This window comes from Hyla sarda, chromosome 7, assembly GCF_029499605.1.
Source record: "Hyla sarda isolate aHylSar1 chromosome 7, aHylSar1.hap1, whole genome shotgun sequence".
Classification (NCBI taxonomy): Eukaryota; Metazoa; Chordata; class Amphibia; order Anura; family Hylidae; genus Hyla; species Hyla sarda.
The window spans coordinates 167,932,270-167,944,892 of NC_079195.1; the positions used below are offsets into that span (position 1 = coordinate 167,932,270).

General features: G+C 41.4%; 1 protein-coding gene across 1 annotated transcript in view; it reads left to right on the plus strand.

Annotated features, from left to right (window-relative positions):
* The first annotated feature begins 8,351 nt into the window (after positions 1-8,351).
* CXCL12 (C-X-C motif chemokine ligand 12) overlaps positions 8,352-12,623 on the plus strand; it is a 67,944-nt gene continuing 63,672 nt past the window's right edge. The window contains exon 1 of the mRNA XM_056531244.1: positions 8,352-8,476. Within this exon, the coding sequence (XP_056387219.1) occupies positions 8,413-8,476 (64 nt within the window). The 5' untranslated portion in view covers positions 8,352-8,412. The remainder of the gene's footprint in view (positions 8,477-12,623) is intronic.

Genomic DNA, 12,623 nt, shown 5'->3' on the forward strand with positions numbered 1-12,623 from the left:
AAGCAAGAAAAAAATGGCAGAAAAAATGCCACAGCATTTTCCTGCGTTTGGTGTTTTTTTTCTTGTGTTTTTTTCTGGCGTTTTTTGCCTTGGAGTGGGAACTGCATTTTTGGCCCCTTTGAAGTTTTTTCAAAATTTGTTGGGTACAAAAAAAAAAAAAAGGATGCAGTAGTGATGGAAAAAAAATTATTTCATGTAATTTATAAATTTTTTATAACTAAATTGTAATTTATTTTTTAATAAAGTGTGTGCGTGTGTTTTGCTTTTTTTTTCTCAATTTTTAAAAAACATTTTTTAGGTAGTACTACTGCTCCCAGCATGGAACAGACTGTTCCATGATGGGAGTAGTAGTACCTGTACTAACAGACATATTGCCCTGGGTGTCACTCCTGACACCCGATGCGATCTTTCTATCTATTGCAAAGATGCAGAGCGGCTCTATATGGCACTCGCATCTCTGCACTATACTCCAGGCCGACCAGTGATGTGAATAGAAATTCACATGACTCATTCACATTTTCCGCCCAGAGTGGGGATTGGCCGGATGGTTGCAGCCAATCCCCGCTCTCAGAGGGAAATATGAATGAGTGATGTTCTATTCATATCACTGGCCGGCAGGAGTATAGTGCAGAGATGCGAGCGCTGTAGAGAGACGCTCCGCATCTCTGCAATAGATAGGACGATCACAGCGGGTGTCAGGAGTGACACCTGCTGTGATCTGTTCTTAACTGCAGGTACTACTACTCCCAACATGAATCACACTCTGCTCCATGCTGGGAGCTGTAGTAACTGCATTAATAGATAGATTGCAGCGAGTGTAACTTCTGACACCTGCTGCGATCTGTCTATTAATGCAGGTACTACAGCTCCCAGCATTGAGCAGAGTGTGCTCCATGTTGGGAGCAGTAGTACCTGCAGTTAAGGAAAGATCCCAGCAGATGTCACTCCTGACACCAGCTGTGATCCTCCTGTTTAATGTATAGATACAGGCGGCCGCTCTTCTATGGTCCCCTACACTGACGTATATATACACCTATTCATATTTCCCACATAGAGTTGTGATTGGCTGGAACCATCTGGCCAATCACAGCTCTCTGTGGGATATATGAATAGGTGTATATATACAGCAGTGCAGGGGACCATAGAAGAGCGGCTGGCCGCATCTATACATTATACAGGAGGATTGCAACGGACCAGGGGCGATCTGCAAACAGGTACTACTACTCCCATTATGGAACAGTGTGTTCCATGCTGGGAGTAGTAGTACTACCTAGAAAATGTAAAAAAAATAAAGAAAAAAAGTGAAAAACACACACACACTACATTTTTATTATTGTCGGCTCCATTTTTAGTGCCCTGGCTGCTCACATAAATTGATCCCTGTTTTAAAAAGCAATAAAAATTTAGTTATAAAAAAAAATACATTTCGTTAGATACAATTTTTTCCATCACTACTGTATCTTTTTTTTTTTTTTTTTAATGGTACCCTATGAAATTTTACTAAAAAAGGTACCCACCTGTCTTTTTTTTATGTATTTTTACTCCCATAAACTTCTATGGGAGAAAAAGGCAGCAATTTCAGGGGAAAAAATGCAATAGGCTCAACATGCTGCGACTTTACAAAACCTCCAAGGAGCTGAAAAATGCCAAAAAAAGAGTAAAAAAATTCCAAAAGGATTTTAAAAAGTGGCAAACTGAAAAATGCAAAGTGGAAAAAGAATCTAGCAATTTCTCATTGATTTACAGCTCACATCTGGTTGCAGCGTTTTTTTCAATGAAAAAACACCATGGAGGCCGTTTTGGCATTTTTGGGGGGAAAAACGTATACAAAAAAAAAAGTAGAAGCACAGCCTATGAGATTTTTACAGGTGAAGCAAATTGATTTTACATGTTTCAACTGCAAAAACTGTGATGCCAATGACTGTATGACAAAGTTATCAGCAAGCCCATCGCATTACAGTAAACCAGCAGAGGGCAACATTAGGATTCATGTAATATTTGGGATCTGGGGGCAGTTTGGTTGCTGGGTAAGGCTGGGTGCACATATATCAGTCGTCCGGCACAGTTTCCCTCCGGTGTGCACCGGAGGGAAACTGATGCTAGAACTGATCCCATTCATTTGAATGGGACAGTTCACAATCATCCAGCGTCTCAGTTTTGACGCCGGATGGTTGGACATGCCGGAGGGCACCGGACAGGGGTACGCAGCTTGCTGCATTCCCCTGTCCTTTGCCCAGAAACAATGGACGCCGCATGCCAAACAACTGATGACAAGTTGTCATCAGTTGTGGCATCAGTTGCGTCGAGATTTAGGCTAAGTTCACCTATGCCGGATGCCGGACATAGGTGAACCCAGCCTAATATGGCATCCTGTATACTTTAAAATGTTTTCAAGAAAGAAATATTGAATAAAATCTGATAAAGTGCATCAATCCGTTTAATTGTCATTTGATTCCTGTCGAAATTTACAGTATCAGTAAACCAATTGGCATTCATCATTTAACTTGCATTCATTTTTTTCGATTGTATAAAAGAGGTAAAAAGAAAGGCATTGTGAATAATATGTCATTTGAAACCTGAAAAAAAAAAACTGATCCTGAATAGACTTATGGAAACTACTGAGCTGGCTATTAGCAATGGAGATGTGGAGAAGTGGAGAAGTGATGCCTTTTTGCAATCTGAATTACTGTCACTATAACCTTGTGTATTGGGTTTAGTGCGGGTGAGCCGGCTATCAGTTTCCCTTTAAGGCTGGGTTCTCATATGTTCGGCATCCGTCATAAGTGGTATGGCATCCGGCGTCCACTGTTTCTGGATGGCAGAAAGGGGAACGCAGCAAGCTGTGTTCCCCTGTCCGGTGACCTCCGATGTGTGCAACCATCCGGCATCAAAATTGAGATGCTGGATTATTGTGAACTGTCCCATTCAAATGAATGGGATCAGTTCTAGCATCAGTTTCCATCCGATGCACGCTGGAGGGAAACTGCCAGAAACCTAATATATGTGAACCCAGCCTAATAGCACTTCGAAATAACTTGGATCATTTAAAAGATTACTGGCCCAGAAATATTAAGATGGTCTATTTCTTAGACAGTGCAAACCTAAATGAATGAATCAAAGAAAGGTAAATTCAGATCAGGCACTGCTCATATACTGCTATCCCAATATAACACACCGGTACACACTGCGTGTAGCTGTATTCAAGGTTGCAAACTTCGATAAATGTAGTATAGTAGAAAGAATGAATGAAGTCGCACTCACCCGAATGCATCTTCAGCATCACAAAGTCTTTTATTCCAACACATATAGAGCCGGCAAGCTCTCAGATGCGGCGCACACCACTGATTTCACATCTAGTTTCACATCACCTGCGGTCGCTATGGACTTGTGATTTTCCTACCCTACTGCTATATGTGTCCGAATAAAAGACTTTATGATGCTGAAGATACAGTCGGGTGAGTACGACTTCATTCATTCTTTCTACTAGTTACAAATCTAAATTAAACTGTTTAAGAATGGGTCTGATTTATCACAGTGTAACATGCTGCATCTTTTACATTCTTAGGCTATGTTTACATACTGTTTTTTGAGCCTCATTTTGAACCATGAATTGCTTAAAAAATGGACCCATAAAAGACTGAAAAACTGTGTAACAGAAAAAAATCTGGTTTGAAAACAGTGTATGAACTTAGCCTAAATACAAATTGGGGTAGATTTTTTTAAAACTTGCCCAGAGGATAAAAGACATCGGATAATATGAAAGAAACGATCTGATTGGTTGTTATAGGTCTCTTTTCCTCTGGAAAGGTTTTAATAAAGCTCCCTCATTGTTTTTTCTGCCGTTTTTTGTAGCCGTAAAATAAATTGTCTATTTTTGTAAACAGCTATTTAGGGTCTATTTAACCCCTTAAGGACCGGGGTTTTTTCCGTTTTTGCATTTTCGTTTTTTGCTCCTTGCCTTTAAAAAATCATAACTCTTTCAATTTTGCACCTAAAAATCCATATGATGGCTTATTTTTCGCGCAACCAATTCTACTATGTAATGACTTCAGTCATTTTTCCCAAAAATCTACGGTGAAACAGAAAAAAAAATTATTGTGCGACAAAATTGAAAAAAAAAACGCAGTTTTGTAACTTTTGGGGGCTTCCGTTTCTACGTAGTACATTTGTTTGGTAAAAATGACACCTTATCTTTATTCTGTAGGTCCATACGATTAAAATGATACCCTACTTATATAGGTTTGATTTTGTCGGACTTCTGGAAAAAATCATAACTACATGCAGGAAAATTAATACGTTTAAAATTGTCATCTTCTGACCCCTATAACTTTTTTATTTTTCCGTGTATGGGGCGGTATGAGGGCTCATTTTTTGCGCCGTGATCTGAATTTTTTAACGGTATCATTTTTGCATTGATAGGACTTATTGATTGACCAAAAATGCACTATTTTGGACTTTGGAATTTTTTTGCGCGCACGCCATTGACCAAGCGGTTTAATTAATGATATATATTTTTATAATTCGGACATTTCCGCGCGCAGTGATACTATATATGTTTATTTTTATTTTTATTTACACTGTTTTTTTTTTTATTGGAAAAGGGGGGTGATTCAAACTTTTAATAGGGGAGGAGTTAAATGATCTTTATTCACTTTTTTTTTCACTTTTTTTTTTGCAGTGTTATAGGTCCCATAGGGACCTATAACACTGCACACACTGATCTTCATCATTGATCACTGGTTTCTCATAAGAAACCAGTGATCAACGATTCATGCCTGGATCTCAGGCACTGAGCAGTCATTCGTCGATCGGACAGCGAGGAGGCAGGTAGGGGCCCTCTCGCTGTCCTGTCAGCTGTTCGGGATGCCGCGATTAGCCGCGGCTATCCTGAACAGCCCGACTGAGCTAGCCGGCCACTTTTGGTTCCGCTTTTAGCTGTGCGGCTCAGCTCTGAGCGCGCGGCTAAGGGGTTAATAGCGTGCGGCGCCGAGATCGGCGCTGCGCGCTATTAGAGGCGGGCCCCGGCTTCACTATGACGCCGGGCCCGCCGTAGTATGACGCGGGGTTACTGTGTAACCCCGCGTTATATCAGGAGAGCAAGACCAAGGACGTACCTGTACGCCCTTGGTCCTTAAGGGGTTAAAAATTTTACATTTTTATGGATTTTTTATTTTAGGCATGCATTTTCATCCATAAAATGTGATCGAACAAAAAATTGCTGATTCCGAACGTAAATGTGTGCGTAATATAACATACGCCAGTGAATTTTACACTATTGGAACATGCCCTAAAATATATATGTATTTTTTTTACCTAAAATTGTCTGAAAATAAGCAACATGCTAGTTAATTTAACAGCTGTTGAAATAATGGCCAATTTTCCTTAGGCTAAGTTTCCACTTTCCACCTCAGGCTAAGTTTTTGAGCCAAAGCCAGAAATGTATTCAAAAGGAATAGGAAATATAAAGGAAGGACTTAAGCTTCTCCTCCCCTATGAATCCACTTCTGACTTTGGCTGAAAAACTGCAGTGGCAGTATTCCAAAAACTGCCAGAAAAACCCAAGTGGAAACTTAGCCTTAAACAGCAAACATATTGTTATAGGAAAATCTGCAGATTTTCGCCAAATTTTTTTACCATAAAAAACGCTGAAAAAAGGACAATTTGCATCAGAATTGTGGCACATTGTGTTTCCTCTTAAGTCATGTCTCCTTACATTGGAGTCACACCCCTCTTGCCTAAGCCACAGGTACACGGTAACAGAGACACAGGACTTTCCCTATGGCAATAGGCAACAAAAGATCCATCAGGGAACCAAGGAGAGAGCTGATATATAAAGGGGTACTCCGATGCTTAGACATCTTATCCCCTATCCAAAGGATAGGGGATAAGATGCCTGATCGAGGGAGTCCCTCGATCAGGCGTCTTATGATGTCATGCTCCGTCCCTCAATGCAAGCCTACGGGAGGGGGCTTTCACGCCCCCTCCCGTAGGCTTGCATTGAGGGGCAAAGTGTGACATCACACGGGGGGCGGGGGCATGACGTCACACGCCGCCCGCCCTGTAGTTGCCGGTAATCAGTCCCGGAGCGAACACCCTCCGGGGACTGATTACAAACGGGGTGCCGCGTGCAAGATCACGGGGGTCCCCAGCGGCGGGACTCCCTTGATCAGGCATCTTATCCCCTATCCTTTGGCTAGGGGATAAGATGTCTAAGAACCGGAGAACCCCTTTAAGGACAGGGGTGCAGGTGTAGACACTTGATTAATTGAGCACTGGCCCTTTAAGTGAAAGAGCTCCGGCTTGCGAGAGCCCTAGCAGGCGGGGGCATGCACGCCGGGGCTGCAAGGACACGGAGAGGCGGAAGATGAGGGAGGTGAGTGACGGGCTGGGATTCGCATGTGGGCGCATCCCGCAATGGGAATCCCAGCCCAGCCAGCAGCCGGGAACATAAGCAGAGAGTGCTCCCGGCCGGCATGTCTGGCCAGAGCGCAGGTGTTACAGCTAACTTTCTTTGAATTACATATGTGCTTTTGCATCCAATTGCCTTAAATTTCTTAAAAGTATTCTGATAATCTAAATGACTACATCGCTCCTTCATCTTCTGGAGGGACCATCCCTACTTTTGATCGCTCTGTATTTACAAACTTTCTACATTGCTCCAGAAACTGTCTCTGTCCTGACTATATCTTAGAACCCAACTTGCATAAAATTCTACTATCTGTTGCAATTTGGTTATTCAAAAATTGTTTTATTCAGATAAACTGTGCTGTAATATTTACATAAAAAATAATTTAATTCTCTAGAAATAAATGTAAAACTTGAACTTTTATACAATAAATGAAATGTTTCTCTTCGTCTGTCCACAAAGTTGGTGAATATGCTTTATCCTTTCCATGCTATTTAGGAATTTAAGGACTTTTTGTGTCCCAATCTGGTCACATGAAAGACTTGGCCACGATACAAAATGTATTTAATTTTTTTCCCATGGAAAATTGGCTATTAGATAAATGTTGTGTATGTGCATTGCCTCACCTGTATTTTCTCTTTTCAAGCAATGACAGTAAGTACTTTTTACAATGAAGCAAATTTCAGAATTGATAATTTTTAGTACCAGAGATGTATCGTATTTTTCGCCCTATAGGACGCTCCGGCAAATAAGACGCACCCAATTTTAAATGAGGAAAATCTAGAATACAATGTAAAGTATAGGTCACAGTGATCTTCAACCAGCGGACCTCCAGATGTTGCAAAACTACAACTCCCAGCATGCCCGGACAGCCGTTGGCTGTCCGGGCATGCCAGGAGTTGTAGTTTTGCAACATCTGGAGGTCCGCAGGTTGAAGACCACTGGATAGAAGGCAATACTTACATGTCCCCGCCGCTCCGGACTCATCACTGCTCATCACGCTGCCCTGGATGTCGCCCTCCATCGCTGTCGCCGCATCCCCGGGGTGTCCCCGTTGCTCCGAAAAGTCTCTGCTGCCCGGTATCCTCTCTCTCCATCGCCGCCATCACATCGCTACACACGCAGCTCCTATTGGATGACAGGGCGGCGTGGGCGACGACGTGATGACGACGAAGGAGAGCGCCGGCCATGCAGGGGATCCCGGCACGGAGCAGACACCGAGGAGGCAGGTAAGGTCCCTCCTGGTGCAGTCGGGTTAGTGTCACTTTTGCTTCAGACGCGGCGGTCAGCTTTGATCGCCGCGTCTGAAGGGTTAATACAGGGCATCACCGCGATCGGAGATGTCCTGTATTTGCCGCACATCCCGGCCGTTGATGGGCGCAGGGCCATTGCCATTCTTTACCTATACCAGCCTGATCCAATAAGAAAATACTTAGTGCATGATTTGTCTTATTTATTGTCCTATCTATATCTGTAGTTGATATGGTATCTGTGATACATACATCAGACCAAGGTATATTCTTAGTCTCACCCGCAGCATTGGCCGTAGCTGAACTTGTCATATTTCTTTTGCACACCAAAAATAAGGAGTCTATGTAACAAGAGAAGAGATCCAACAACACAATGCATTTCTAACTAATAGGTTACAGATGGAAATTGGTCCAACTCAGAGCTACAAGGCCACCAGTCCAACTATCCCCTTTCACAAATGAAATCAATCTATAACTGGGGGACAAATCACATCGCATTAGTATTGAAGAGAATTGTGCAGCTGAAATAATCTGTACTACGAGCTGATAACCTACCAATAGTGAAATAGAGCTTTGCTGATTTACATCCAACTATTTTAACAGAGGAAGGATGTAATAACATGCCAGAGGTGATAAATCACCCGGAGCTTCTCCCCACCCCCAGCCCTGCACTTCCAGGCATCTCCACACTGAGAACAGCTCATTCTTCGACTTACTCTTGTACTGGAAACATCTTCCTGTAACAACAGCAGCAACATGGATGTGAGGCACCTAGCTCTCCTCCTTACCCTACTGCTGGGGATTATCTGCTCCTCTGAAGGTAGGTACTGTGATACCTTCCATTTTCACCATTCATGATGAAGAACAACTGTTGAGCTTTGAAAACTGTGCATGGTTCTAGCTTTACATGAAGCATGTTCTGCTATGAATCACTTGGTAAACTAGAGTTCTGCTAGAATGTTATCTGTAAAGCTTTGAGAGTGTGAAATAGGACAGGCTGCTGTTTGTGGTTATTGGCAGGCTGGCAGACTATGTGGCTTCTGTGCAGGTGTGCTACTGTGCCAGCCTAGCATTGTAGTGATGACTTTACAGAGGTTCCTTGCGTTGTTTTTTTCTTATATTTTCTAAATAGCTTTGTTCTCAGTTTTGTTGTCAGTTTCATCTAGAAATATTTTTTCTTGTTATTTTTTATTTATACCTGGTGTTTTTCTAACATCTCATATCAGGTTAATGCTAGATAAAAAAGATCCCAGACAATTGAGACTTCTTGGTAAAGTGGAGGGGGTCATCAAAAAGATTAGTAAAAAGTTTTGTTTGGAATGTGCGTCCCTAACTGATGTCCATTCCTTCACCCCCCAATATCCTTGTAGTTCAGCACAAGTTTATTTCAGAGGTTGAGTCCAGGCTACTGGTGACTGGTTCCCACTTCTGTCTCATCAGAAATAGGTCTTGATTGAGGAAGGTGAAGCTAAGCTATTCATTATCCTGTCTAATGATGCGGAGGGATAAAGCCAGGGGTGGTGGGATACTTTGTCATAACTTGTTTTTCATTAGCCATTAAATGATTGTAGGGTCCTGATATTTTTAGGCAAGAACATAATGACTCAGGTTTGGATTGGAGTAGTAAACCTTTATAACCTTAGAGCTGTGTTCAGATCCAGATGTTAAAACTGACAGCATAGATTACATTGGATTGTAAATGGGATTGGATTGTAAATTGCTAAGTAATAAGGCAAGGCAGAGACCTATTGAGGCTACGAGTTTTATCATCACTAATGTGAATTTTTTTATATATATGTATAAGCAGTCCAAAATCACAGCTCCAGACAGGTCAAGGATCTTCAAAGAAACTGGGTAGTCTTTATTAACCCCACATCAAGAGCAACGTTTCGGCAGTAGTAGCCTTTGTCAAGCATAAGACTACCCAGTTTCTTTGAAGATCCTTGACCTGTCTGGTGCTGTGATTTTGGACTGCTTGTACAAATATCCTGGGCTGGCTGCCTGGGCAACCACGGGCACAGAGGTCGAACCCCGATGCTGTCCCACCACCTATATATATATATATATATATATATATATATATAGTAAATTTGAGTAGCCGTATTAGTCCAGTGTTGCAGATGCAAATCCCAAAAGCTTGTCTCTACAAAATGCTGTTAGTCCAATAAAAAAGGTATTACAAGATACTGCAACATTTTTTGATTTGCATCTATATATATATATATATATATATATATATATATAGATGCAAATCAAAAAATGTTGCAGTATCTTGTAATACCTTTTTATATACATATATATATATATATATATATATATATAATCTTGTGCGTGTATGTAACAATGACTATGAATGTTTGTCTTTGTCCACACTTGATAACATCTTGTTCCAGTATGTCTGTGCTTTATTTTAAACTGAAAATATGCCAGATATTTTTTTTTTCTGTGGCATGGCAGATTTATGTAGACATAACATTACACATATGCACTGACACACTATATACGGTAGGTTGATAAATACAGCCTAATGGATAACTTGAGTTATTAGAAATGTTACCAATATCCTCTTATCTGCACCACTGGATACCTATAATTTTCATGGTCATATTGACATTTGTTTCTTTTGTTCTATATTGAACATCTCTCTTAATCTTGTACATTCAGGTGGTCAGCTCCCTCTTGTCTCTGGGTCCCTTCTCATGTAAAAAAAACACACACAAGAGTTTGTTTGGGGTTTTAGAACAGCCCATCTAATTATTTTCCATGAAAAAGAAAACCAAAAACATCATTAGCATAGAAAGATAAAAGAAACCTTAGTCCAAGAGGGTGTGTGACTGTCCAAAGATCCTGTCGGCTGCTGAGCTGGGGCAGATTACCCACTGAATCTGGTGGTGGTATATCAGTGCACAACATCTGGAAAGTATAAATATATCTATGCTAGTTAAGCTTCTCAACCTTTCCTCTAAAAGGTTAACATTTGCATGTAACCTCTGGGATCTGGTATAAAAAGATAGGTTCAGTCATAAATACCTGACACTGTTATTATGGCATACTGTGTATTCAGGTGGCAAGAGTTTCAATGAGATGTGTACAGGGGAACCTCAGAGACCTGTTAGGAATCACTTCATAATCCAAAATTCTTAATATCTGGCACCCAATTTTAAAGTTGGAAAATCTAGAAAAAAAAGATTCTGAACCAAATACAATGTAAAGTATAGGGCAGTGATCTTCAACCTGCGGACCTCCAGATGTTGCAAAACTACAACTCCCAGCATGCCCGGACAGCCGTTGGCTGTCCGAGCATGTCAGGAGTTGTAGTTTTGCAACATCTGGAGGTCCACAGGTTGAAGACCACTTGTAGAGGAGGTAATACTCACGTGTCCCCGCCGCTCTGGACCCGTCACCGCTCGTCACCGCTGCCCTGGATGTCGCCCTCCATCGATTCCGCCGCGTCCTCGGGGTTTCCCGTCGCTCCGGAAAGTCTCTGCTGCCTGGTATCCTCGCTCTCCGTCGCCGCCATCACGTCACTACGCACGCCGCTCCTATTGGATGACGGGACGGCGTGTGCAACGACGTGATGACGACGAAGGAGAGCGCCGGCCATGCAGGGAATCCCGGCACGGAGCAGTCATTCGCCGATCGGACACCGAGGAGGCAGATAAGGTCCCTCCCGGTGTCCTGTAAGCTGTTCGGGACGCAGCGATTTCACCGTGGCGGTCCCGAACAGCCCGACTGAGCGGCCGGGTTAGTGTCACGTTTGCTTCAGACGCGGCGTTCAGCTTTGATTGCCGCATCTGAAGGGTTAATACAGGGCATCACCACGATCAGTGATGTCCCGTAATAGCCTCGGTTCCCGGCCGTTGACGGCCGCAGGGACCGCCACGATAGAACAGGGTTTTAATGTGTATTTGCCGTATAAGATGCACCAACTTTTCCCCCCCCAGTTTTGGGGAAGAAAAAGTGCATCTTACACGGCGAAAAATACGATATTAGGTCTGATCACAGCTGTACTGTTACTTTACCAACACTTCTTGGACCAGTGTGAGTGAAGTGGCTGAACTTTGGAAGTTATAGCATAATGCTCCAATTGCGGTAATATAGTTATGTCATGTATTAGAAAATTTACACAATCAACAACATTTTTATATTTATATATATATATATATATATATATATATATATACACATATATATATATATATATACATATATATATATATATATATATATATATATATATATGCTCTTCCTAATCTAAGAACCTTGCATACTACCTCCTCCTTGAACTAGAAAGCCACAATCATAGCAACTCCATATACATTGTTATTCACTGTATTTGTGAATATTCTAAAAAAGTTTCCTGCTCGCTAGTGCTATACTGATGTATTAACATCACAGTGAGCTAAAAATCGCAGTTGTGTTGTTCTCTATCTGTTGCCGACGGTTTCCTCTACATTTAAAAAAATCTAGTAAAATACATTATACAAAGAGCCAAACTATCTTACAATGTGTTATAAATTGTAATACATCTACAACCTGTGTTTTTCCAAAATCATCTAACAGTAAGGTCCCCATAGTAAAATTAGGATGTACAGTACATTAGGTTGTAACTTCAATTGTATATCAATGATGGAACTATTGTACTTTATAGTTATGGTATGAACCATCTGATTGGTCAAACACTTTTAATAATATAAGAAACATTGAAAAATGTTCAAGAATAAATCTTTCAGTGTAATATATGACTCATTAATAGTCATATAAGATTGTGTCACCATAAGGCACAGGCTCCATGATAAACCACATAAGAAGATATGGGTTCTGTAATAAATGAGGTTTTATTGCATCTCAAAGTGTCAGGTCAGTGCCCACTGTTCACAAATTTAGCAGCTCTGTTTAGTCACATAGGCTAGAAACCTGGTCATTATAAGAGCTATTGGTGTGCAGGGTTTTGTGGCTCAAGGTAT